Source organism: Arvicola amphibius, chromosome 12 (assembly GCF_903992535.2).
Source record: "Arvicola amphibius chromosome 12, mArvAmp1.2, whole genome shotgun sequence".
Lineage (NCBI taxonomy): Eukaryota > Metazoa > Chordata > Mammalia > Rodentia > Cricetidae > Arvicola > Arvicola amphibius.
The window spans coordinates 110041524-110067988 of NC_052058.2; the positions used below are offsets into that span (position 1 = coordinate 110041524).

Below are 26465 nucleotides of genomic sequence, written 5' to 3' on the forward strand. Positions count from 1 at the left end.
CCAAAATATATGAATATCTACAATCAGGGCTTAAGGTACTGGATGATATCGTATAAACTGCTAAAATGCTTCTCGGCACAATTGGTAGCTAAAAAAATAATTTCCTATGGTTTAAGGGAATTAATTCTCCCATCTCTGTCTTTCAGTGGGGATGTCTCAGTAGGTACCAAGTCCATCTGAAGTCCCCAGTCTTTGTCCTCTGACTGGGTATGTACCATGTGAATCATATACAAAGTCCGCTCTCGAGTCCAAGGAAGATCAGACTTCCTTGAAGGCAACTACCCCTCTGGCATCCTAGTCCCCAGGGCCAGTTAACACAGATCACATGGAGACCTTCTCTCCAGCTACCAGCAGTCAGACTGCAGGCTTCCCCAGCAGTCAGCGTCCTGGGCCGTTTGTTCTTTAGATGACCAGTCTGGCCAATTTGAAAAACAGATTGGTGTCCATAGGCAAAGGCCAGCAGGTGGAGCCACAAAGTGGTGCTTGGCAATTCCTGGTAGGGTTTCCAAAGCTTGGAGTTTCAATGGAACTGTCTTAAATAAATATTTTTTTCTAAATAATGTAAAAAATAAATGATATTTCCCTTTGGCAGTAAATAGCTGATTCGACCATTTGCCTGAATGTGTGTGTGTGTGTGTATAGTCAGCTTGATGAAAAAAAAAGATTCCAACTTTGTTTCATGGTACATCGTTGATAATGCATATTGTTTCTACTGCTTTTATGAACCTTTTGCATATTTGTTTGGGGCAGGTCTGTGGATCTCACTTGTGGCCCAGGTAGGCACCCAGAGTGATACAGGCCCCCACCAGGGCCAGGCTGAGCAGGGTCTTCAGAGACAGCCAGGAGAAATCAAATAGAGGCCGCACGCTGGGGCCATACAGTTCCACAAAGGCATCCTGCAGTGGGGAGAGAAAAAAGGACAAAGAAAGAGAGTTAGCCACCAAGAGAGCTAGAAGGCCTTTCCACCAGCAGGACAAAGACCAAACCTTGTGCCTCCAGCATGCCAGGCAACTTCCAAGTCAGAGGGAAATGCAAAACTCATCTTTGGAGGAGGGATTGCTTGGAAAGCGGCCACTCAGTGAAGAGGTGTTTCCTGGAAGCCTGTTTTACATGCCGGGTGCTCTGAGACACTGAGTGTGTAAGATGTCATGCAGATTAGATGCTCTTGAGGCCTTGTGAAACATGGCTCACCCCAAGTAACCATCACAGACGGCAATGGGTAAGGAAGTGAGTAAAGACACTGGAAAAAATGGGCAGTTTTGCAAATTTTTTTTGTTAGCATGGGCATCATATAAAGGATAAAGCATAGCACAGGCCACATCTCCCGCGCGGTTTACCATCTTACTGTATCCTGGGCGCTGTTCTAGATGCCAACATGCGCCTTTTTATTTGTCCTTCACACCAGCCTTAGGAAGTCATTTTAGTTCTTCCTGCTCAGAAGGTGAGAATCTTGCCTGCCTCCTGTAACAGGGGCTGTCTGTCACAGGACAACTGTGAGGGATGAGAAGGGCTTGGCATAGCTGCCAAGACTACAGGCTGCAAGCAGAACTACATAGTCAACCTAGCTCACTTCTAGGGATTTGCTTTGGAAAGTCTTCCTGAGGGAGCAGTAGGATAAGGCTCCAGGACTCGTAGATGTTACAGAATGTGTGCAGTAAGTGGTAGAGCCAGGACTGGAATCCAGATCCAAGCCAATGCCCCTCGCTCTGCCCTCCCTGGCATGGGTTCTGGATGTGTGCCATCACACCTAGCTTTGCACACAGTACTGGAGATGAAAAGCAGTTCTTTATGATGGGGCGGCAAGTGTGTTAGCAGCTGGGCCACTTCCTCAGTTCTCACATTGTTTTGAGTCTGACCTACTTTACCCATACGCTATGAGTCTCCTCTATGCATCCAGCACTGAGGATCCTGAAGTCATCTTCAAGAGCAGGCTAAGGTCATGATGAGGGAACTGCTCACATTGCTCAATACATATTTACATAGATGCTCCTCATGAGTGCATGGTATCCTGTATCATACCTTATAAAAAGATTTTTAGTGTTTCAAACTTTAGGAATTATAAGCAATATTATGGTATACTTTTGTACATGGGTATTTAGCCATTCATTTTAAAGATAATAAGTTCCTAGAACTCTATTGACAATGCATCAAAGTTGTCAATAATCATGATGAGTTTGTGCTGAAGTGTTCTTGCCACCTCATAGTGGCCTTTTGACCAATGGCACTGTTAAAGCTGGCTGTGGTTTAGGGCAGAGGTTCATATGAAGGACCATCATGTCCTCCAAGGGACAGTTAGTGATGTCTGAAACTATTTGGTCCTCTTTATTTGGGGCAAAGAAGCTATTGGCAGATGTCAAGGATGTCAACATCCCATGGACAGCCTTTACTCACTCAGAAGAACAACTCAGGGCCAAATACCAATGGCACCGACGCTGGGAAGTTCTAGAGTACAGGATGCTCACACCAAGGACTACAGAAGAACAAACAGCCCCAGGCGAACAACAACCGTGCCAGCCACATAAGCGGCCCCAAGCAAACACGGGGCATCTCTGGGGTGGCGAGATTAATTTTTGCCAGGAGGGGGCGCAAGTGGTTTCCTTTGGTTATTCACTGTTGAGTTTTAGAAAAGAGCAAGGGCACAAAGGAAGTATGTACACAGGTCTCTCTGTCACAGCTCAGCTCCCACCGATGACTCACAGAGAAGCAGCCTTCCCTGTGCATGAGGAGACAGCACTGACCGGTGGGAGAAGAAGAAAGACAGCTGTCACGCTCAGTGGTCTGCCCATCTCCTTCCCAGCCGTATGTGTATGAGCTCTAACGCCTCGCCGGAGATATCCTAGTTTTTCAAAGCATCGTTCCTGGGCTGTTTGTTAACTCAGTTTTCTACTGAGAGGGCCAGGCTGCTCCTTGAATTCCATCAGTTTTCTGTGACAAATTTTTTTCTGTGAAAAAATAAGCTTGGAAAACTCAAACTGAGCTGGTGGGCAAAAATGCACATTATTTAAATAAAATCAAGAGCCAAAAGTTGCTGGGCTGTCTGTGACCCCAGGCAAGGGTAAAGAGATCCCTGGAATCTGGGCATGCTTATCAAAGGACTTAAAATGTTACCTTTTCCTTAATGTTTACATTTATAGCTATTAGCTTGAGAAATAAACTAAACCCACAAATTGTGTTTAACAGAACAACCCTCAAATAATTTAAATGCCTGAAAATAAGATCAGCACATCCACATACGGGTCCACAAAATGGAAACACACTTTGAACCATGCTAGGATACCATAACAGTCACCTACACACGTCTGTGCATACATGTGAAAACTCATATGTTCAGGCACACCTGTGCTTTCCCCACTGAGGTTCTACAGCATCCCACACTGCGCCTCAGCTGAGCATCCAAGTATTGCCGAGTTCACAGCTTCCAAGTCACTTGGGAATTCTCCACCTGTTGTCAGACCTGTCTTTGCCATGACTGCCCCAGCAGCCCCACTTTTCCCATGTGCACTGCTGCTCTTCCAGCAGCTAATGACACCCCTTTCTGAGTAAATTGGGACCAATGAGCACAAAGTGCAAGAGCTTGTTTGGGGTCACTAATCTCCACACTTGATCCTGATTCTCTTGTCTTCTATGGCTTCTGGAACATTCCTCCACCAGCTATTCCCACTCTTGACCCTCTCTTCTGCCTTTTTTCCTTAGCATGTAAACATGCCGGTTCTTCAAACACTTCTGTGCCGATGCATGATCCACACGACAGCCAAGCTGCCTGCCCCTTTCTTTGGTTGCCTTCTCACCTTATTTTCCCTATATCTTACTTACTCCTCTCTTTCGCCTCTGAGACCACCTTACAGCAATCATGCCTGCTGTGTGGTAACTACAGCATGCCAGGCAGCATTGCATACAGACCTTTGGTCATTTTGAGTCATCCATACACTCTTTGGGCTCCTCTGGCTTCCTGGAGAATTTCTGTGCTGTACCCTTCATGGGCACCTCCTCCTCTGATGGTCCAGATATGTGCTTCATGCACCTGGCTTCTGTGTGGATCACTCTCTCACTCTTTGTCAGTCTCCTTCCCTGTCCCCATCTTAAATACCACCCTTGTGATGAAGTCTCTAAAGTTATTACATTCATTCCTATTCTCATCCAAACTGCAAGATTCATATTCCAGCTGTGTGTTGTATGTGTATGTTCATGTAGGGTGTGCAAGTATGCGTGTGAATGCACACAGACACACTTGTTTGTTATGTGTATAATGTTCCCATGGGGTGTGTATGTATGCATTCAGGTGCACACACATGTGAAAGACAGAAGTTAACACTGGGCAGCTTCTTCAGTTGCTTTCTGCCTTATTTTTTGAGATGCTGAACCTAAAGCCCAACAATTTGGTGAGCTGGATGGCTGTGAGCTCAAGAAAGTCTCCAGTCTCTGTTTTCCTGGTCCTGGGATTACAGGTGCCTGACGTCATCCTAGGTTTTATGTGGGTGCTAGTGATTCAATTTAGAGCCTCCTGCTGTGAAGCAGGCACTTTACAAACTGAGTCATTTCTAACTCTCCAATCACATTCTAACGTATCCCGTAGGAATTACAGAAAACTCACCCGGTGTGAAGGCACCTCTACTGAGCCTGCCCCTCTGCCTGCCCTCACAGTGTAAGTGACATTACACTATGAGTACAACTGGAAGAATTTTACTGTTAGGTTGTTAGGAACAGCAGCCTGCAGTTCCTTCCCACAGACCCTGATGCTCCATCTGTTCCCAAGGACGCAGCACATGACACTTCCACGCTGCTCTCACAAACAAACCCAAAGACAGGCTGAGTGCAAGCTGGCTCCTGGGAGCTGACCCCAAGACACTGTAGCTGAGGAGTGGAGGTGAGGGAAGGGAGAGTGGCCAAGCTAGAATCGCCTCGTCCAGCAAGGAAGGCTCCATCCTTTTGGAGATTAACCCTGATGGAGAAACCTATGAACCATTGTGGAACAGTGAGCTGGGAAATTTCAACAAAAGCTCCTGGTATGCTAGCCTGAAATTGCACCTACACAGAAACCAGTACTGTAGTGCTTCTGTTGTTTGCACGGGTGAAGGGGACTTTAGAGCAGAAACACGGGTTTCATGTAGCTTGGAGCTGGAGGTGAAGCTAGTTAACTCTGCAGAGGGGAAGTAGGAAGGTCAGGAGGCCATATCCACAGCACCGATGCCCACCCACACAGGTCTGTCTCTATTGCCTCACCTCACAATTACCATATGGTTTCCCATCCATGCTCTCTTCCCCAGTCTTGTGCCCTGCCATTAGTTATTTCCTATTGTAGACAGAATGATCCATCTAGTTATGAACCTGTCACCTGCATGCCTAGTCTCTAAGACCAGATTCTTCAAGGCCAAGGCTTCCAGGCTCTGGCCAGCCTGGTTCTTCTCCATTTCTTCTGCTCTCCATTGAACTCTTGCTCCTACACAGACCTGAAAGGCTGTCTTCTACAGACAGCTTTCCTCAAGACTAAGTTAAATAAGTCCCTTGTCACCTATGGCACGGATATCATCTGTTCCCTTGTTTGTCTCATCCAACCATTAGCATCCGGAGCTGCAGGTCCATATTTTATTTCTCTCTGGATCACTGGAGCAGGCGTCTGTCACCGACTAGCCATTAGACAAATACACATGGAAGTGGAGAAGTTGATTTTTTTCATTATATAGCACGATCTCCAAACATAATCTAATGGACATTTTTAAGAGAAGGGATGCTTGAAGACCAAATAAAAGACCAAAGAAAATGTGTGGTTTTTTGCAGCAGCCTGCAGTTCCTTCCTGCAGACCCTGGTGCTCCGTCCATTCCCAAGGACGCAGCCCATCACCTACATCAGGCCTTGCGGGTCAGCTTCCACGCTGTTCTTATCTTCGCCCTCTGTGAACCTCCATGAGGGGGGTACCCCGGGAAGCCTCTGACTGCTTACCCTCTGCGGGGGAGACCTATAGTGTTGTACCCACACTGGAAAGACACATTTATAAAATGCTCTCTAGAAGTAAGGTCACAACCATTCAGGACGTTAAAGCTGGCTGTATTAGTGCCTGTTACATAAAACAAGGGAGAGGACAAAGGAAAAGGGCTATTTCTGGACATTCAGGAAGACATAAAGATGCTGGGTGGTCCTAAATTGTAGATGCTTCTAAGGGGACAGGAGATTCACTCCCAACATCATCTATTTGCTGATATTAAACCATTGGGCCTAAGAGGATGCCAGTGAGAGAAGGCAGTAAAGGCGAACGGAGGCAAGGACACAAGTCGTTGCAGAGTCCGGAAGCTCTCTGCTAGATGAGGAAGGCGTGATTGTCTTGACACCAGACTTGGCTCTGAGCAAAAGCAGAAGCACGCATTCACGAGGAAGTGAGGGCTGTTTCTACCTGAGTGAAGCAGCTGGTAAGGAAGTGACTCCATTTCCTCCTTATCGTTCGGCTGGGCAGGATTTCCTCTGTAGCCGCTTTGTGCTGAATGGGCCCTGAGGGTCCCCTCTGCAGCAAAGGCCAGCTTCGTCAGAGGCATGCTGGCATCTGTTCCCTGTGCCTCCTGAGCCTCCCCTATCCTCCCCAAATACTGAGTTCAGGCTTGAGGGAAAAGGAAATGGTAAAAGAGCCTATGAACATCTAGCTGCAGGCCATACAACTGCCTGACCTCAGGGAGGTAGAGGGAACCCCTGACCAGGTCCGTTACTCTGTCAATGTGGGCCAATCTTGGAAAGGCTCTGGGCCCAGAGGGCAGGACTCTTTAAAGCAAAGGCCGAGGACATACATGCAACAAAACCTACTCTAAGCTTCGTTTGGTTGTAACAAGAAACCTGCTGGATAAATGACAGGCGATGAGAAGCCCTAGTACAACAAAAACAAAACTTGCCAGCCTGCAGGGGTTGGGCAGGGAAGTTTGGGGTATATTTTGATATGAAAATGGAGCTAGGATGCAAATGAGGTGGTAGGTCTCAGGAGCTAAAGACGGTGCAAGATGAGAAACCTGAAGGCTGCTTCGTTTCTTGAGCAGAACAGTTTGAAAGTAATTTCCAAAGGTATATTTGTAAATGCCCTAGAGATTATGTAGCCAGAAGGACGGCCAAAGGGTAATCAACCATATCCAGCTGCTACAGGAGACCCACACCCAGATATGGCCAAAGCCCCTGGTAGGAACTTAAAGGGCTCCTTGGCCCACTCGCCACCTGACCTGCGGGTGAGAGATTGTGAGCTAGAAAGAAGAAGATTCGAGTCCCTGGAGCACACCAGCTATGCAAATCTTACAAGAAGGGCTGCCTAGCCACCTGTGGCCCAGGCCCCTCTTCCACGGGGAGCTGTGGTCAGTTCCATACTTTAAAAAGAGTGCATGGGAATGGGTATCGGTCAGCAGCTATACCCTTCCGTTCACCAGGTTCACAGACAGAGATCGGAGGCTTGAGCAGCAACCAGTCCTGGCACCTCAGCTTCGGCTTGCTTGTCTGTTTAGTCACCAAACATGACTTTGTGGACCCATCTCTGTCCTATAATTTATTAATAATACTCTGAAAACAGACAGTAGCTTTAGTTGGCACGAGTTTTCTCACTTCATTGGAAGCATTTTGTGAATGCAGGCATACTGACCCTGCAGTGTACTGGCTGGCAGAGAGCACACTCTGGGGCACTCCTTTATAGCTTGCCTGCAGACACTCAGCAGGAGGCGCTGGTGTCCATGGTTTTCCTGTTAGTGTGCTAGTACCTGGTTACAGAGAGGAGGGATTTATTGTGAGCCCTGATTTGAGGATGCTGTTCATCACGATGGAGAAGACATGGTGAAGTGTGCAGCTGCTTGAATAACATCCTGACAGACCAGGAAGCAAAGAGACAGGTCGGGGAGTGGGGCTGGGTCCACCCCCAGGCACCCAATCCTATAAGCCCCACCTCTTAAAGGCTCTACAACCTCCCCAAACAGCGCCACCAGCTGGGGACCATGTGTACAAATGGATGCGTTTGTGGGGGCTGTTTTCTGCTTAACCCAGAGCAGCGTTGTCCTTGAGAGATTCACCACCGGCCTCAGCAACCTGCCTACAAAACTTTGGCCTTGGAAGAGGTTTCCACTTCGCTTTCTGCGTTCCGCTGTCTCCCTCTGGCCAGAGCCCTTCCTGCTACTCAGTCATTTCTGGCTTCGGATTTATAACATTTTTTTGGAGGGGGTAAGAATATCAATTTATGATATTCTATTATTTAAGAAAATATGTTGTGTAAAAATCTTACTACAACCAGTTAATAAAAAGATAGCTATCCAAACTTAAAAATAGGCAAAGAATTTGAATGGACATTTTGCTAAATGATCCCAATGTGACCAATAAGTCAATGAAAATAAACCAAAGATTATTAGCTCTTAGTGAAATGCAACTGAGACTCTAAGGAGCTGGCACTTCAGACCCACTGAGGCGGCTGGACCAAGTGTTGGTAAGGATGCAAAGCACTGGCACCTTCCCACGGTGGCAGTGAGATGCTAAAGGGTCCAGGAACAATGCTTCTTTGAAGGAGAAAGTGCAGCTACTGCATGAGACAACAGTTTAACTCCTAGCATATAAGCAACATAGTTGAAAGCATATGCTCACCTAAGAGCTGATGCAGGGATTTTCACACCAGCACTACTTGCATCAGCCAGAGCAGAGACAACCTGACTGCCTGCTGACTGCCTGACAGACAGAATGTGGCATGCCCATACAATGGAGGAGTACTCATCCACAGAAGGGATGAGGTGCTGGCGTGTACGACAGACTGGGTGAACCCTGAAATAAAACTAAATGAGAAAAGCCTGGCATAAAAAAGCAATAGCTGTATTTCTTACAATTCACCAAGGGGAGGATTAACAATTTTATATCATATGGAATTGGACAGAAATACCTGATTCTGTCTCAGCAGGACTGTACGGACTGGGAAGGTGAGAACCCCCTTTTTATAAATGTCTCCCTCACTGTTATCCTTTAAAAGCAAACAGTAGTAGGATGGTCCATAAGACATTTTCTGAGTGAGGACTGAGGCCAGCCGAGCATCCCACACTGGGAGGTGAGAAGCTCACATACCTGCAGGTCTTCCGTTCTTTTCTCTGCAAACTGTTTGGGCCTGGGCTGTTATGGTCTTGTTCTCTGTTTCTCATGCGTCCCTGGGGATATGCCTTGGAATGTGCTGGTGCATGCCAGAATACCTGTTAGCCTAACTGTTGCAGATGGCGACCTCCGGATTCCCCTCAGAGTGGCCCATCTCAATGGCCTCGGAACTCCCAGGGAGCAGGTCCCTCCACTGGGCCTGTGTTCGTGTCCCTCTTCTCTCTAGGTAGGAAAAGCGCGTTGGCACTGCTTTCTCTCTGGGCTCCGATGGCTCTGCCTTCAGAGGCGTAAGGCCGTTGTTTGTCCCGGAAGCCCTTCCCCAGGCTCCCATACCCCGACTTTCCACCTAGCACCTAGAATACCTCTGCTTTATTGCCTAGGCTGGTCTCAAGCCTGGTCTGAGTGATTCTCCCACCTCAGCTCTCCAGTGCCTGGCTTTCATGCCAATTGTGTGCCTCAGATTGGGAGAAGAGTGTGAAGCTCAGCTTGTCCTGGGTGCCAGATGGGATTCTTCATGCTTCCCGTGCACTCAGCATTTAGATAGACACACCACTGTCGTACTTGGGAGCTGGGGCTGCTGTGTGGTCACTCAGCTCCTTGCTTCTGTTATTACTCCACCTGCCCCAGTGTCCTGCCCATGCTGCATATGAGGAGTATGGACATAAGTACCAAGGCTCCCAGGACCAGCGCAGCTGATCACACTCATCCAGCACGTCAAAACTTGGGCCATACACACAGCGGCCCACTGTGTCTGCCATGTGGTCTGTACATGCGGCATGGCCCAGCATGTCACTGCAAGAGTTAATTCATGAAAACATGCCAAAAATGGGAACTGAAAGCGCATGCCTATTAAGTTCTGCCTAATCGCTGTCATCAGTGCAGTGCTGCTGGGTGGGGGTGGGGTGGGGTGGGGTGGGGAGGGTGCGGCTCTTCATCGATTAAACAGGGAAGACAAGAGCTGGGAGCCAAATGCTTGATTTGTTTAAATCAGTAAGTATTGGCTGAGGAGGATGAGAGGAGGGGACAGAGAACCTGAGTCTCCTAATGGGGATTTGCTGAAAATGAGAATGACCCTGGAGGGGGTATGTTGAAGTAAGGAACACAAAGGGGAAGATGTTCCCAGGGGTGACATGTGCTGGGAATTGGCAGCTTCCAACCATGCTTGCCTGACAAGTACCTTCTGAGACTCGGCATCTTTCCTGGAAGCTCCATGCTATATTGGCTCAAGAGTGCTTGTCCGATGCCCTGCAGCAAACTCTAGCATCTGTCAAAGAGGAGCTTTGGCCTCCGCAGGGTGGGTCCTTCCTACTGCTTTTGGTCAGGGACAAATAAGTCCCACACTCTACTGATAGCTCATAGCCTACTAATATCCCACCCCCAAAACACCTCTAAGACATAACAAGTCTCAACCTGCTCCAAGCCCCCTACTTTGAAGCCCAGGGAGCCATTAGGGAATTCTGCCACAGTCAAAATGATGGAGGCGGTTCTTGGAGCAACCATAGAAGAGGAGAGGCTTCCTATCCACACCATCAGTCCAGCCATCAGTAAAGAAGAACGATTACATCTTCTTTCTCTGTCTCCAGCAGAGCCTAGTACATGGTGGTAAACTCGATGTGTTCCATGTGGGTGTGCTCAGGAAAATCTGCTTTCATTTTGTAGTTTATGATTTAGCTCACTTCACCTGGAAAGACTCAGCATGAATAAAACCAGATGCATTTCAAGGCACACTGGCTGGCTCTTTGACAAACCTCCTCCTTTCTCAGATGGTCTTCCTGAGCCCAGAGAGGACAACACGGGCTCCAACACTGACAACAGCTGTTAGTAATGGAGCATGTGAACACTGAGCAGGGTCAAGGCTAGCATTCTGGATTCAACCTCATTAACGCAGGGATGAGCTATGCTGGCGTGGCCACTTGTCCAAATAGATGATACTGAGAGGATCCCAGTCAGTGTGTGTCTGGTGCCAGAACTAGATGGCCATATATGGAGAGGTAGAGAGAGGGATGGAGGAACGGAGAGGGGGGCTGAGATGTCATCCATCGGCAGAATCTCAGGGCACGTTGACAGCTGGCTGACTTGACTTAAAGCCACTGTCCTACAGTGAAGTGAGTCTGCTTTGGACAGGAACAAAGCCAGGAAACCACATGAGTCCACCTACTGTCCAAAGCCCACCAATGTTCTTGGTGCTTAACTTCCAAGGTGACTGTCTGCCTGACTGTCATCTTGTAACTTGTAGCATGGAGCCTGCTGGGCAATGCCTGCAAAAGGTCTGTGTATATTTGCTTATTGAACTGAGAATGAGAGTTGAGTCATGTCTCTGGGCCCATGTGCACTGGAGATTCCCAAGGTGGGGGGCATGTGGAAGTTCTTGAGCTGGACTGGCATGTCAGAGGGCAACACAGAGTCTCTACCTATGACTTTCCAGCAACCCATGCGCTGAACCCGTGATGTGGGACTGCGGAGGCAGAAGCTAAGGAAGCAATGTATGCTAGCCGCCTGTGTGCACAGCACTGCATCACTGCTCCAGGGAGCCAGTAACCCGGCTTTGTATGACAACGAGCCTATAACAAGGCTACACTCATCACACAAATCAAGTATTCCACAAATGCTAATTTAAGCTTCTCCTGAGTGCATAAGAAGTTCAAATTTGGATAGGTGAAGGCTTTAGTGGGGGAACCAGCGAACTGCTATTTTTCCCAAGGAGCACCTTGGCTAATTTTAGATCCATGTGCAACATCATTTTCCTAACAAAACTAGTGCGAACTTCATGAATTCCTGTTTTGTGGAGGCTTTTCTACTCCCTTTGATCTATCTTTGGAGTCTGAGTCAAGCGACCCAAAGGGAGTGAGACCACTCATCAAAGCATTTATGTAGTGTCTACTTCTGGCCAGACGCTAAAGCTGAGCTGAGGAGTGAGAGCTAACTGCGCCAGGACCCGTGGGATAGCTTTCCTAAACAATACGAGACAAGAGACTAATATCGGAAAGACCCCTCAGTTGTGGTAAAATTTGAATTTAAGGCCACAAAAGCCTACACATGTGCTTCTTCAACTATACTTTGCTTCTCCTGTTGGAGATAAAAATTACATATAAAACCCGGCCCTTTGGGAGACACATAACAAAAAAGCCATGAAACTAGAGGCACTCAAGACTGCCCAAAGAAGACAGAGTGAGTGTATTCAGGAGATTTTAAGACGAATCGAGAAGGGGTAAATAGGAGGTTTATTCTGCTGGTGAACGCAGGCATGGGTAGTCAATCCTTAAGCTCCATTGTCGGATAAAGGACCCTGTGAGCACGGGAAATCACAAGTCACAGGGTGGCCCTACATACTACAGAACTAGGTCTCAGGGGCATGTGCGTGGTGAACTCGGGACTCCTCCGAGTCTGTGGTCTGGTCCTGCTGGCTGACACTCCATGTGCCATCTCTCTACCTCATGCGTGTTACGCTGTGTGATAGACTCCAATCCCAAAGGAGACATTTTCCCCTGTAATTCAGGGAAAGCCCTCCCCGTCACAGGGCTGCTTCACCGGGAGTTCTGGAATGTGAAAGAGAATAAAATTTCCCTGAGTCACAAAAACAAATCCCACCTGAGACTTGTTTAGAATATTAAAACAACAGGCCCAAGGGCCTCCAAATTCACAACTGGACTTTGTTCCTTTCTGGAGATTTCTTCAGCTATTCTGCAGAACGAAAATGAATTTTATCTACCATATGAGTGGAGAATGACAACTTCCACACTGTAGGGCTCACAGGGGCATATGGGGGGCTGCAGTGAGCCACAGTCCTGACACTCTCTTGCTCGTTGGCCCATAACTCAGCCAGCAGCCTTCCTTCTGCAGCGGTAGCCCCAGATGGGGAAGCCTGCTGTATTCTTCATTGTTACACAAAGATCTTTAAATTGCTAAGACCATAGGCATGCAGCTTCTCACAGACCCATCCATACCCATGGATTTGACTTAGGTGCACAGCTTCTCACAGACCCATCCATACTCATGGATTAACCTAGGTGCACAGCTTCTTACAGACCCATCCATACCCATGGATTTGGCCTAGGTGCACAGCTTCTCACAGACCCATCCATCCATACTCATGGATTGACCTAGGCACACAGCATTTCACAAGGACCACCTATGCACATGGATTAGTTCTTTCGCTTTGTTTCTGGAAGGCTGAGATCTTGTTGAGCCAATCTGAGATTCAAGCAATGAGACCTAATAAGCCATTTCCACAGTCACATGTGCGAGAGAACATGTCAGCCCAAGCTCTCTAATACACCCAACTGAGGAGAAGAATGGGAAACTGAGTTTGGGTCCAGCACATACTCGTGAGTAGACATTGGCCATGAGTTCCACTTCACCTCTGCATGTGGGGCCTCAGTCCTCCTCTGTGGGCTGTTCTCATCCCAACAGCCAGGGGACACTAGGAGGCTGGATAAAAAGACCCAGGTGGGACCTCTGAGGTCCCCTGACATGGCTATCCCAGTCCACCAGCACTCAGATACGTCATTACACCCCATCTCTCTCCACCTAGTCCCTTTCTGTCTTGCCTTGTTTCTCCATTCCTTCCACGCCTCAAGTTTTATCAGCAAATGTTTGTTTCTCCATTTGATTTTCCCATCTATTTTCTATTTGGATCTTCTCTGGCATTAGCAGGTAGCAATATGCCACCCCTCACTCATTTAAAAGAATAAAATGCTGGTTACTTGGAAGGACTATGATCACTCTAGACCCAAGAAAAGCTGAATCCTGCCTTCCTAGGACTCCATCCCTCTTTCAGATGAGAGGACCCTGGCAGTGGGAACTGATGTAGAACTTGGGCTGTGCTTGATGCCTCCACTCCTGACAGCCCAGAAAATGGTGCCCTGTAATGCATGTCATGCTAGGCACCATGGAGACCATCTGACAATAGAAGCCTGACATGATGCTGAGCCTGTGATCCAAGTTTAGTTCACTAGAGAGAGGCTTATTCTGTAACCCCTTCAGCCCTCACAGAGCTAAGTATTGCTACTGTAATTACCCAGCAATGGATAAGGATCTGTGTTGGATAAAGGAAAGTAACAAAGGGGCTAAATCTCATGTTTTCTTAGTATGTTTTCATTCCTGTTATATTTTTGAAATTGTAAATCTTATAATTTTATATGCTTTTTATTTCTGTTTGAACCTGCAGCATAATTTAAACGTCTTTGAAAAAAATCCTAACCTTCTGAAATACCTGAAAACTAATAAATGAGTGTGTGTGTGTGTTTGTGTGTGTGAGTGTGTGTGTGTGTGATATGGTTCCAAGTGATAGTTACACACACACACACACACACACACACACACACACACACCTACCTTTGGGGCATAAGACCGTGGCTGATGACTACAGATTTAAACCTGTCTACATTTACTTGGTATGTCATTTGGAAAAGGTAATTATTTTCCTAAAAGTTATTCTAAATGTTAAAAAACATATAATTTCACTGCCATTGTGTCTATAGTGCATTTTGTTGGGAAAGCAAGAAACCCAAAGTTTCAATGTCAGCAAGAAGAGCTTTCTCTTCTAACTTTTGATTCATCGGTTAAGCTTTTTGGACAGGGTTTACCTGTGTGTCCTGGTCTGGCAGCAGTCCTCCTGCCCCAGCCTCCCGAGTACTGAAATTACAGGTTTGAGTCACCACACCCACCCCTCTGCACTGGCTCTCCATGGTGCTGTACTCCTGGTGTGCAGTCTTTAAACTATCCCAGGTAGACGATCTTAGCTGCCACCCGGATGTCCCCAGCTATTCTGCACCCCACATAACGACTCCACTGGTGTGACTGGAGATCACTGCCTTTTCGGCTGCTTTCTAAAGACCGTAATTAATTCTAAGAGAATGCAGTTTCAAAGGACCCTGGCAGGGCAGTCAGAGTACCTCTTGCCCACTTCTGCATGAGAAATCCACACCACAGCTATGCAAAGCCCCAGTTCAAATGGAAGGGAAAGGAGTATTCAACGGCTCTCAGGTGAGTTCATGAAAACCTGAAGGACCGTCCCCTGACATGCTGTTCTTATCAGGCATAAATAAGTTCATTGCTGGGAACTTCTGGTGGTAAATCCCTGCACCCACTAGAGATGCTGTCTGGATTCTTCCCTGCTCCTCAGCAGCAGAACTAGACAATGTCAAAATCTCCAATCCTCCCCGCCCCCCCCCCCAGAGTCCTTTTTGTGGTCTCTCCAGGAAGGACATTCTTAGGTCCACTAGAACACCCTGCTCTGTTGGAACTGCACACATGCAGTGTTCTCAATGGGCCGCCCATGTCTGTCCTACCCCACCTTAGCACTGCCGAGAAAAATCCATCTGTTGTCTTTGGGTTTTCAGATCAGGGAACAATTTGCTTTTTCGGGCTTCAGAAGATTGTTGGACTGTCTTTTGTTCCATTTCAGATAACTCAAAACTATTCGTGATTCATTACATCAACCTTGGCCAGTATGTAGAACAAGCAAACCAGGCGTCCCTAGTTTGGAACCAAAAAAAAAAGATGATCTACCCCCCCCCCTTCCATTTTTATTAAGACAGTTATTTTTTCCTTCTGGTTGGATGATATGCACTTTTAACATTCCGGGAAAAAAAGTGTCTGTGATATGAAAGTCATAATAAAAGAAAATGAAAAAGAAATATAATTATAAAGGATGAGAAATTGTATCATTTTTAGTGTGAAATGCCCAGGGGAAAATCTACTTTTAAGATGATCAGTACCACATAAATGAAAAGAGAATGTAAGAAAAGACTTGCTATTTTAGAAATTAGCTTGCTCTTTAATCTTTCTGGCTACTGGACTTTCATCCTAAATTTTATTTTTATTTTTTTAGATAGGATTTTACTATGTAGTCCTGATTGGCTTGGAATGAAATATGTAGACCAGAATGGTCTTAAACTCACAACAATCTGCCTGATTTTGTGTCTGCAGTGTGGGGGTTAAAGGTGTACACCACCATATCTGATCTATTGATTTTACTGCCCCAAATCAACATTTGGCACTGGACCAACTCCGCGACGATGTAATGCTTTCCTCCTAGGTGACTGCGGAGCTCCTAGGCCTCAGGCCTGTTGCCTAAAACATAGGACTCCAAAATGACCATTAAACAAAAAGTGAACAGACACTGAGGGTGAGCCAATAACCATCTCCTTCGTGTGGGTAGAGAGTACTTATTGTAAATGGAAAGAGACACAAGCCATGCTGGAGTTGATAAGGCATGGTCAGATCTATCAGCAGAGCGACCGTCCTTCTCAAAGACCATGTTAATAGGGGACCCAGAACCGAACTCAAAGTCTTGACATAATCTCTGTTATGTAAGTCACTCTGTCCCAAGGCCTTCCTAAACATACCTTCCAGGTAAATGTCTGGAGCCAAGGGATTGTGGATACCTTGAATACAAAGGTATTATTGCATGGAACATCTCTGTTTGATAAGCCTGAATTATGAAGAAAAAGAAAACTCACTTCTAAGTGTCGGACACTATTGCAGATTTTATACTTGTTTCTGCCTAAGGCATTCTTCTGGCTCGCTATCAGGTCATCTGCCGCCTCAAGCCATGTGGAAAGTAACTAGAATCCTTTATAGACAACACTGAGTGTCCAAACAACATCATGTTGATAACTCAGCCTTCTCTTAAGAGCCTTTTCTTGATGGGATCTCCAATTTTCCTTCCAGGCATGAGAAATCACAGTTATGACCATGACCTGGTGTTTGGACGGTAAGGAGGGAGGGAACCAGCAGTTCTAACTTCCAGCCTTTGATCTAGTTTCTCTTTGGAACACAGCCCAGTGTTAGTTACTACTACTAAATGTTGTCTGTGGAAAGAACTCCTTTGACATAGGACTTCAGCTTTAGGAAGAGAGGTTCCCTGTGTGCAGATCCGGTTGACCCTGAAAGGGGTGGAGATGTAAGCTCTGCTCTTTGCTGTTGATGGGACCGCATCAACAATGGCCTCTCATCAGGCAGTGGTGATGCAGGCCTTTAATCCCTTACACACAATCAGCAGGCAGAGGCAGGTGGATGTCTGTGAATTCCAGGCCAGCCTGGTCTACAGAGCTAGTTCCAAGGCAAGCTAGGGCTCTTGCACAGAGAAACCCTGTCTCAAAAAAAAAAAAACCACAAAACTAAAACCAAAACAAAACAAAAAAGCCAAACAAACAAGAACACCCTCTCAGAAAGCAGTGTGTTCTCATTTCTCAGCACTTGTTGTAGAGAGAAAGAAGGAAAAATTAAAAGACAAAGGCAATAAAAGGAATGCTGTATAGCTAGTAAGGCCCAAGGCAGGAGAAAACTCAATTTTTTTTGCCCATTGGGCAATGTGGTAATTTTTCCTCTTTTATTGCAATGTCCATCTTTGTTGTTTGGCTCATTATTTCTCTGAGTTTGTCTTCCCTCCTCTTAGCATTCCTCTTTGTTCCTGTCTTTCATTTCTGGAGTTAGATTCCTCCCTAACCCATGAAACCATCACTACCAGGTAGGCCTTCCCATCTTCTGTTTGTCCCCACCCCAAAGTCTGCCAGGTATTCTAGAACCAAACTCCTGCTCAGCCTTCTTGTGAGCTGTCAGAGTCACATGCACCCACAGTTTCATGCGAGGTTAAAGAAATAGATTAAAATTCCTAAAATTTTAATAATTTTTAAAAATAAAAATTCCTAAAAGAAGTTGAATCTGAGCCAGCAAGATGGCTCAGCAGGCATACTGCTTATCATGATGCCCAAGGCCTGTGTATGATGCCTGGGGCCCACAGGGTGGGAGGAGAGAACCAGCTCTCACAAGGCCACAGTGCTCTGACCTCCACTGTGGCCTCTGAGCGACAACCCCGTCCTTACACACAGAAAAGTAAATGCAGTCAAAAGGGCTGTGAAGCTTAGGTAATACATGTTTAGAAAGTGCTTCTGGGAGAGACTGAAATTCAAAATGCGATGCTTCTCTGGAGGAGTTATCCAGGTGGGGGTGGGAGGGGCACTGGCTCCCAGCCTGCCCTGGGTACTGCTTGTCCTCTTTTCAGTCTTTCAGTCTGACAGGCTAACCGAGGTCACCAAGCATATAAACAGGCTGCTTTTCATCCTGACGACACCAAGCCCTCGCTGCAGTTTCCATAAATTACTTCTTCAGTCATCTTGGTTTCCCCTTCTGCAATGCAGCTGGGGGCAGTCCCTGCTTCTCTTCCTTCTCTCAAATTGCCAAGAAGGCTTTCCCCCATGCAAGCGCATTTTCTATAAATTAGCTACATATATTAGTCAAATTAAACTACACAGATTTCCCCCTCAAACCTCCCATCCCCACACTGATGGGGAATATGTTTCCCTAAGCTACGTCCTCCACAGTTCCACACCATCCAGTCTTCACTGACTGGGCCGCATCTGATGGGCACGGCGTATACAGACCAGTCTCCAGGGAGGACACAGGAGGGAAATAACCATTCCTCCTCTGTGGGAAGTCAGGACGCAACGGAAGGAAGAGCAACCTGCCATGTATGTGCTCCAGACACACAACTGTAAGGGTTGGGAGAGGGGCCAGGCCATTCAGCAGGGGAGTTGTGTAGAGGGGCAGGGGTACCTGTATGTGCAGGGAGTGCTGATGACCTGACCTGGCTTCGTGAGTTTCCAAACAAATTCTCATGGAAAATATAATTGAAATGAAAGTTGGCACTTATTAAATTTCTGTCAGTAAACCCCAGTTTCTCATTGTTCCCAGTCATGTGGATACATGCTAATTTCCTTGGCAGCCCCAGATAAAGCTCTTAATGTGATTTGAGTCCCTGGGAGATTAGCACTATTATAAATATAAATGTTCAAACACAAGTAAGCTGAAACCAAATGCCCACTGAACACTGGCTTTCTGTTAGATGGAGGCTTTCATAGTGCACCAGTCCTTGGGCAAGTGAGCTAGAAAATGGCTAAATGGACTCACTGGCTAATGTCAAGGCAGGGCTCTTTCTCACAGGAAGCAGCCAACGCAGTTGTTGTTTAGATATGGAATTTACAAAAGTTGGCAGGGCAGTTTGGATGACAATCAGAAGAAATACTAATTCAGAACTCCAAGCAGAAGCTTGGGTAGGGAACCCTGAGACTGTAATCAAAACAGGCTCTGTTTGCAGCCAATCTGCAAAACTTCATCTTCATGTTCTGATTACTTTGTATTACTTGCAAGTGACAGTTCCCCCTACCCCTAACCAATAGTTATAAATAGATTTCAGGTTGTTTGTTTGTCTAAGAGAAAATAAGGGTTGAGTGCTTAGAAACATACATTTGACATGGAACCATTGCAACTATTCTGAGCATAGAATCTGTACACCTCACCCAATAGGTGTTTTGATGTGGTCACTGCTCACTGGTAACACTTTTTTGCCCAATTTGAGGCACTCAAAAATTTAAAAACATTCCTGTTTTAAGAAAATTCTCAAATGAAAGATTGTTTTGTTAACTCTCTAAGACGCAGTGCAAAGATCCACTGCCTGCTTATTCCTTTCAATGAGAAACTATTTTACTTGGCCTTTGACAGTGTATTTCTACCTTCCTACTCTACAGAGGGAAGGAAGGAGGGAGAGGAGAGGGGTAGAAGGAGAGAAGGAGGAAGAGAGGGATGGAGAGGCAAAAAGAGAAACAGAGAACAAGATCAGAACCAGTCACATTTGATCTTGAACTTGGCATTCCTAAGTAAACTTGCCTCTTGTATTCTTGGCTGAAGGTACAATTATCAAAGAGAAGGAAACGAATTGAAGAAAAAAAATAATGGCTCATTATCACTTGGCCAGCCTGTCCCCAGTACAGCTGAGATGGGTGTCACCCACTATGCCAAGCTAAGGCTGCTCTCTAATCTGTAAGCAATCCTCTGTCTCAGTTTTCTGAGTGTGGGGTTACAGGAGTGGGAATATGCTTAGCCTCGTTGTGTGCCTTACATTTAGTATGACCACCGGGTCACCTGCTGAGGTCATCCTCCAACTGAGTCACCGCCTTTCCCTTCAGGGCACTTCTGCTGCAAAGCCCTTTCTGACCAAGGCCTGCCTGCCATCACACTGAGTCATGGTCTTTTCCGGCTTGGCCTCAAACTCACTGTCTCAAATGAGCAGGCATGCACAGCTGCCTGCCTGTCCCCTCCTTGGGGCAGGGTCTGAATTTGATTGTCTGCTTTTCTGGGTTCTAACGGGGCCTGGCACCTGGTAAAGCCATGTCTTTGCACAATAGGTGAATGAATACAGATGAAAATTTCTTAACTAGGTCCATAACAAGTGTGCTGTGCTCAAGGAAAATGAGTATGTTACACAGTTTATTTTTTTTTCCTTGTCATGGTTTATTTTTTTATATTTAAAAATTTCCATCTCCTCCCCTCCTCCTCCCCCTTCCCTCCCCTCCTCTTCCTTCTTCCCTCCCCTCCTTCTCCCCCTTCCCTCCCCTCCCCTCCACCCATGCCTCCCCTCCCTCCCTCTCAAGGCCAAGGAGCCATCAGGGTTCCCTACTCTATGCTAAGATCAAGGTCCTCCCAACTCCCCCCAGGTCCAGGAAGGTGATCGACCAAGCTGAGAAGGCTCCCACAGAGCCCGTCCATGCAGAAGAATCAGAGCCCAGTGCCATTGTCCTTTGCTTCTCAGTCAGTCCCCACTGTTGGCCACATTCAGAGAGACAGGTTTGGTCGCATGATCCATCAGTCCCATTCCAACTGGAGTTGGTGATCTCCCATTAGTTCTGTCCCACCGTCTCCATGAGTGAACGCACCCCTCACGTTCCTGACTTTCTTTCTCATGTTCTCTCTCCTTCTGCTCCTCATCAGGACCTTGGGAGCTCAGTCCAGTGCTCCAATGTGTTACACAGTTTAAAAGAAGCTCAATACTTCCCGGGACTTTAAGTCTGGGATGCAGAGCTGAGTTCCAAATTCAGCACAGTACAGCTCCACCTTGGCCAAGCTACAAAACACCCCTGACCCTCAGTGCACGCTACAAAGATAAGAGGATGACATACAGGTAAAAGGTAAGAATGTCACGAGTTGAGCATCCCAAGGAGTCAGCACAGATGAGACAGAAACCGAGTGGCACTGTGGTTACTCTATCAATAACAACAGTCAATTAAATAGATTCTGAGAAAGGTACCAGAGTAGGGCACAGTATAACTCCTGCCTCAGTGACAGCCAACTGCCTCAGCCAGAGCTGAGAAACCACGCAATAGGTGTGTCGTGTTGGAGGGCCTCAAGGGAGTCAAACAGGATTTCCATACAAGCATGCTGCGCACTGAGTGATGGAGAGTTGGGTGGAAAGGGAGGTATTTAGGGATCAGCCTTCTAGGGTCTGGGAGACAATGGCTAAAAGGTGGTTAGCATGTCTGAGAATAGCCTACTGCTCTCTGCTGCCCCCTTTTGGTGTGGAGGGGGGAGAGCAGCGATAGGTAAGGGGGTGGGGGCCAGGCCAACCAGGTGACCAAGAAATGCAGTTACATCTTCTGAGTAAGTGGTGGAGGTTAGAAAGTGAAGGCTAGTTTAGTCAGACTCTGAGCACTCTAAATTGTAAGCCATTGTCCTGAGTTCAGGGTCTTATTGCCCTAAGCACTAGGTCTTATTGACACTCTTCTATTTATTGCTTGAAGATATTTCTCAAGTAAGATCCGAAGCCACTTTAGCCTCAAGAACCCAGTCAATACCCACAGGCTTGTTGAGAAGCAAGCAACAACAGCAAAGCTGAGAAGGCATCAAACTAGGAAGGATAGAGAGGTGAAGAGGGCAGGAGTTGACACCGAGTCTTCTCCAGCCATGCAGGAACAGCATAAGTATCAGCAGAACGTCCCAAAAGGAAAATACAAGTCACTTTCCCATGTGTGTCAGTCCAGTGCTCCTGCCAGACTAAGGGCTTGCATTAGTGCTGTTCGGAGTCAGGTGACTCTTCAACAGGGAGAGGAGCTGTCCTGTGTGGCTAGCAGTAGTCTTGGCTTCAACCTACTTTAAATGCCAATACAAACTCTTGTCTAGCAGTGACAACTGGAAATGATGGCTCAATCAGTGAAGCGCTTGTGATGCAAGCACAATGATTTGAGTTTGCTCCCTAGACTTCATATTTTCAAGAGCTAGAGCACGATGGCACAGGCTTATATTCCCAGTGCTGGCGAGTCAGAGGGGTGAACTGGCCAACCTATCAAGCCTATTTGTGAGCTCCAGGAACCTGATAGACTCTGTCCTTAAAAGGGGAGATAGCTCGTTGGGCGGTGGTGGCCTTTAATCCCAGAACTAAGGAGGAAGAGGCAGGTGGATCTCTGTGAGTTCGAGACCAGCCTGATCTACAAGAGCTAGTTCCAGGACAGCCTCCAAAGCTACAGACAAACCTTGTCTCAAAAAGAGGTAGATAGCTACTAAGAAACAACATCTACATAGTACACATAATATGTATATGTACTATGCACACACAGACATATATTTCCAAATGTCTCCCAGAAGGCAAAGTAATACCCACTGAGACTGATAAGACTTCTACAAAAGCTCAAAGTTGTTCCATCCCTTTCCCATCTGCCTTTGTTTGGTCCGTACAATACCATGAGCCAGAGCCACACACATCCAGTAGATGTTCACATAGACAGCAACACCAGTGTCTTCAGAAACCCAAGATTCTCTTCCAAAGTCTAAGTTTGAGGGGCATCTCCTGCTCTGCCCCAAAACTACAAACAAGTGCAGCCATAACTACAAAGGGGACTCCACACTCAAAGTCTGACTTCTTAGACAAGCAGAGGTCCAGGGAGAAATATTTGCCATTGGCAGCATACAGTGGACACACAAACCCCTCAGAACTGTCTTCCATTTTCTCTCCTTCCCCCTTCCCCTCCATTTTGCCTCTGCTAAGCTGCTGTGTAGTGAGCAAGAGCCAGCACATGAACACAGCCCTGGAGCCGCCCTCCTTCATGTCCTGGTGCTAAACAAGACAGCTTCTGCACAAATCAACAATTAAGTTAATTGTGGGCTTGACAAATACTTTCCCCCTGAGGAATTAAGTACCATTTGGGGTTAGGTTTCCAGGCTGAACACCAGAAGGCAAGAAAATGAAGGAATATGGTCAGTCTCCCAGGACTTTAACCCCAAAGAGGTGGCATGCCGGGACCAAATCTGTCACAATACCTTAATCTAAATGTTTATGTCACTCAGAATTCCCCTTCCATTCAGCCAGGGACCAGGGACAGGCTCCTGGGAGGGGTGCGTGGATGGATTTCCTTCAAGAATTTGTCACTAGGTAAGACTCAAACGATGGCTTACTTCAGGCAAGCCCTTCACACAAAGCTACACCAGAGGCTACTGAACAGGGTCCTAGGAAGGGTACCTATGCCTCCCTTCTCTTGACATTATTTTTAGTAGAAATCAACATTGGCTGTTTTTGGCTTCAACTTTAAGCTCCAGCTGGCTTTATCTTGTCTTGCTTATTCTAATTGCGGCACAGTACACCGTGTAGAGGCCACACCTGTGTTTATGTCCTATGCTATCAAAATACCGTGAAGGGAGCACGGTGCGGTCCCAATTAGAAGATCAAAGAAGAATGGTGAGAAGTCTTTGCTCTTAAACACAGGCCTCTAGACCCCCCTGGAACCCTGAGAAAGGCCTAGGCACCCTGTTCTACCTGGCTGAGGTCAAGTCGAGACTGGCCATGTACTGTTTATTGACAGAGAAACAAATACTCTCAGCCTGTCCGGTTTCAGAGCAACTAGGGAGTTTCCAGTCTGGATACGAGAAAATTTTTACACTGTACCCAAATATTCTTTTTTCTTTTCTTAAGCCAAAATTAGAACAAAAACAAACATTTATGGGGCTTATTGCAGCAGGAGGAAGAAACTCAAAAGTCAAAACATTTCTTATGAAAAACTTTGTCTAGCTCTACACTCACCTGGCCCAGAACCTTGGAAGTTCTGACTGGATAGGAAACAGGCAGCCCGTCCCCACCTGGCCTCTCCTCACCCTGGCCTGTCCCCACCCTGGCCTAGAGGCCACATTGCTCCTGACTGAGTCTCCAGCTGGGTTTCCCAGGCTAGACCGAGGATGTTGGAGCAATGAGGAGAGAGTGGGGGTACAGTGTCCATGAAGGAAGTGTTTTTCTTGTCTAACCTGATGCCTGAAGGTGCAGTTAATAAGATGCTGCCCAGAGCAGCCCCACAGTGAGAGCGTTTAGCCTGGCCCTGCTGCCCACTCAGATAGAACCTGATACTGGTAACCTGGCCTACCTAACCCAAGCAGAGACATCACTAATTAGCATATTCCTCAGCCTCCAGGCTGGTGACTGTGTCACGAGCTCTCCTATGTTCCCACCAGCAGTCTGCACTAAGACCCCAGGCAGCCATCCAGGGTGTGAGCTGTGTGAGAGGCTTGCTCAGCCAGCACCGTCTCCCAGGTCCACTCTGGAATCGCAGATGTGTGCATCCTCAGCATGGCAGTTTAATTTAAAACACTCTCATTCTGTTGACCTGAAGACAGTGTCAGTTAAGCTGTCTGTTACTGGAACTGACTGTGTATATTAACACATAAAATGCCAATAGAAATGTACAGAAATTCTTGTCTGTCTGCATATTTAAGTCAAAGTAGGTCATTAATTCACATGAGATTTATCTTACAAATTCAGCTTATTAAAGATACTATATAAATAACTTCGCTACTGAAAATCATGTGAGTATAGATTGGTGCCTGGGTTATGTTCTTTAGAACAATAACAAAAGACATCAAAAACAAACAAACAAAAAGCCCTTGTCCTGGGGCTTTTCTCCTAAAAAGTCATTTCAACCTGCCCTTCTTCCCGTCTCCAGCCAGCATCCTGAAGACAGGCAGCAATGTGCTCACATAAACAGGGGCATCATAAGTGGTTCTGCTGCACACAGGGATGGTTACCCATATCACAGAAACACAGCTGAAAGAGAGCTATTCTTACAGACTTGTGTACCACAAAGGGGGGTTTCCAGGCCTCTGATATTAGCAATTCAGCCTTCCAGTCCCTTCCTCTCTAGTTTCAAGATGAGACCATGACAGAGACTGACTTGTCAGAAACAATAACATCCAACCACAGAACAGCAGGTACCGGCATCTGAATGTACAAAAGTGCAAACCTCTCTGCAGCTTGCAGAGATCTCCACACCCAGTGTTCTGGTTTGTCTCAGGGGGTTGGGGGAGAAAAGGAGGAGGGAAGCGAAGTAGGGAAGGCGTGAGGAAGAGAGGAAGAGGAAGGGAAGGGGAGAGAGAGAGAGAGAACAGCTTTTGCTGTCATTACTGCTTCCCATGCTTCCATAGTCTTTGGTATTATCTTCATATTTTAAAACAAACACAACTGCATTTTGATTGCATATTTTACTTTTCCAAAAATATTTTATTTTTCCAAAAATGAAGAGATTTCTTTTAGAAGCAGAGATATCTGAGAATTTTCCCAAAATGGATGAAAGGACATGTCTCCTTTCTCTTTCTGCTTTTATAGATTCATGCCAAGCCAATGTGCCATTCCTAATTTCTATAGAATATTCTAGAGAGAAAGGAATCAGTTCATCCCTGTGGCAAACTGAACATTTATTGGGCATTCACTGTTTACAGGCCTGGGATTCTAAGAACTGTGGGGAATTGTACTAACAAAATAGGAAGAAAAATCCAACTGAATGAGGAAATGAGCCGAATGAAAACAGGACAAAAAGATAGAACCCCACAAGCCTGCACAAGTGCGCATGCACAGCTGCTGCTAGGTCGTACTACTGCTGCTCACGTTCCAAGAGACTTCCCATGCAACCGGCACTGCCTGCACATAAAAAAGTATCATTATTCAATGTTTGCTGGCCAATTTTTATGCTTTCAAATCCCTTTAAATGGGGCTGTCTACCTCCTGTCTACTTTTTCTATTTTCCAAACTCGAACCACTTTGTCTTAAAATTTTTCACTTAGGAATGATATGCTTTGAGCAAAATAAAAACTATCTATGTTATATTTTCACAAATACTGGCAAACATGTACAATCCAGGAACTCACTCTTCTCCAAACACTCCCAGAAGAAAGGAAGTAAGAAAAGAAGGAAGAAAGAAGAAAGAAGGAAGGAAGAAATGAAGGAGGGAAGAAAAACAGGCAGGCAGGCAAAAGAAATCTCTCAAAGCCATTGTGTCCTAAAATTATTTACATCCAAATATTTTTGAGTGGAGATTATCAAAGCCAAGTATGCATTCAGAGGTAGGCGGAGGGGGAGGAGGTGACCAGCTATTAACCAACCACACACGGTATAATAAAAGGCCATGGAGATGTGTGTAAACAAGGCTGAAGAAGCCTAGTCCCTTCTCGGCAGCCCTGCTGACACCTGGCCTCAACACTGTGATGGGTACCTCTCTTTCCTGGTTTGAGCATTGGGGTTGCCATGTCTAGAAAGAGGGAAGTTGAGGCTGAACAGTCATATTGGCCATGTTCTCACAGGAGC

The 26465-nt window shown here is 46.4% G+C and overlaps 1 protein-coding gene across 1 annotated transcript in view; it reads right to left on the reverse strand.

Annotated features, from left to right (window-relative positions):
* Positions 1–627: 627 nt before the first annotated feature.
* Positions 628–26465, reverse strand: part of Bcl2 (BCL2 apoptosis regulator) — a 164297-nt gene continuing 138459 nt past the window's right edge. The window contains exon 2 of the mRNA XM_038349550.1: positions 628–896. Within this exon, the coding sequence (XP_038205478.1) occupies positions 762–896 (135 nt within the window). The 3' untranslated portion in view covers positions 628–761. The remainder of the gene's footprint in view (positions 897–26465) is intronic.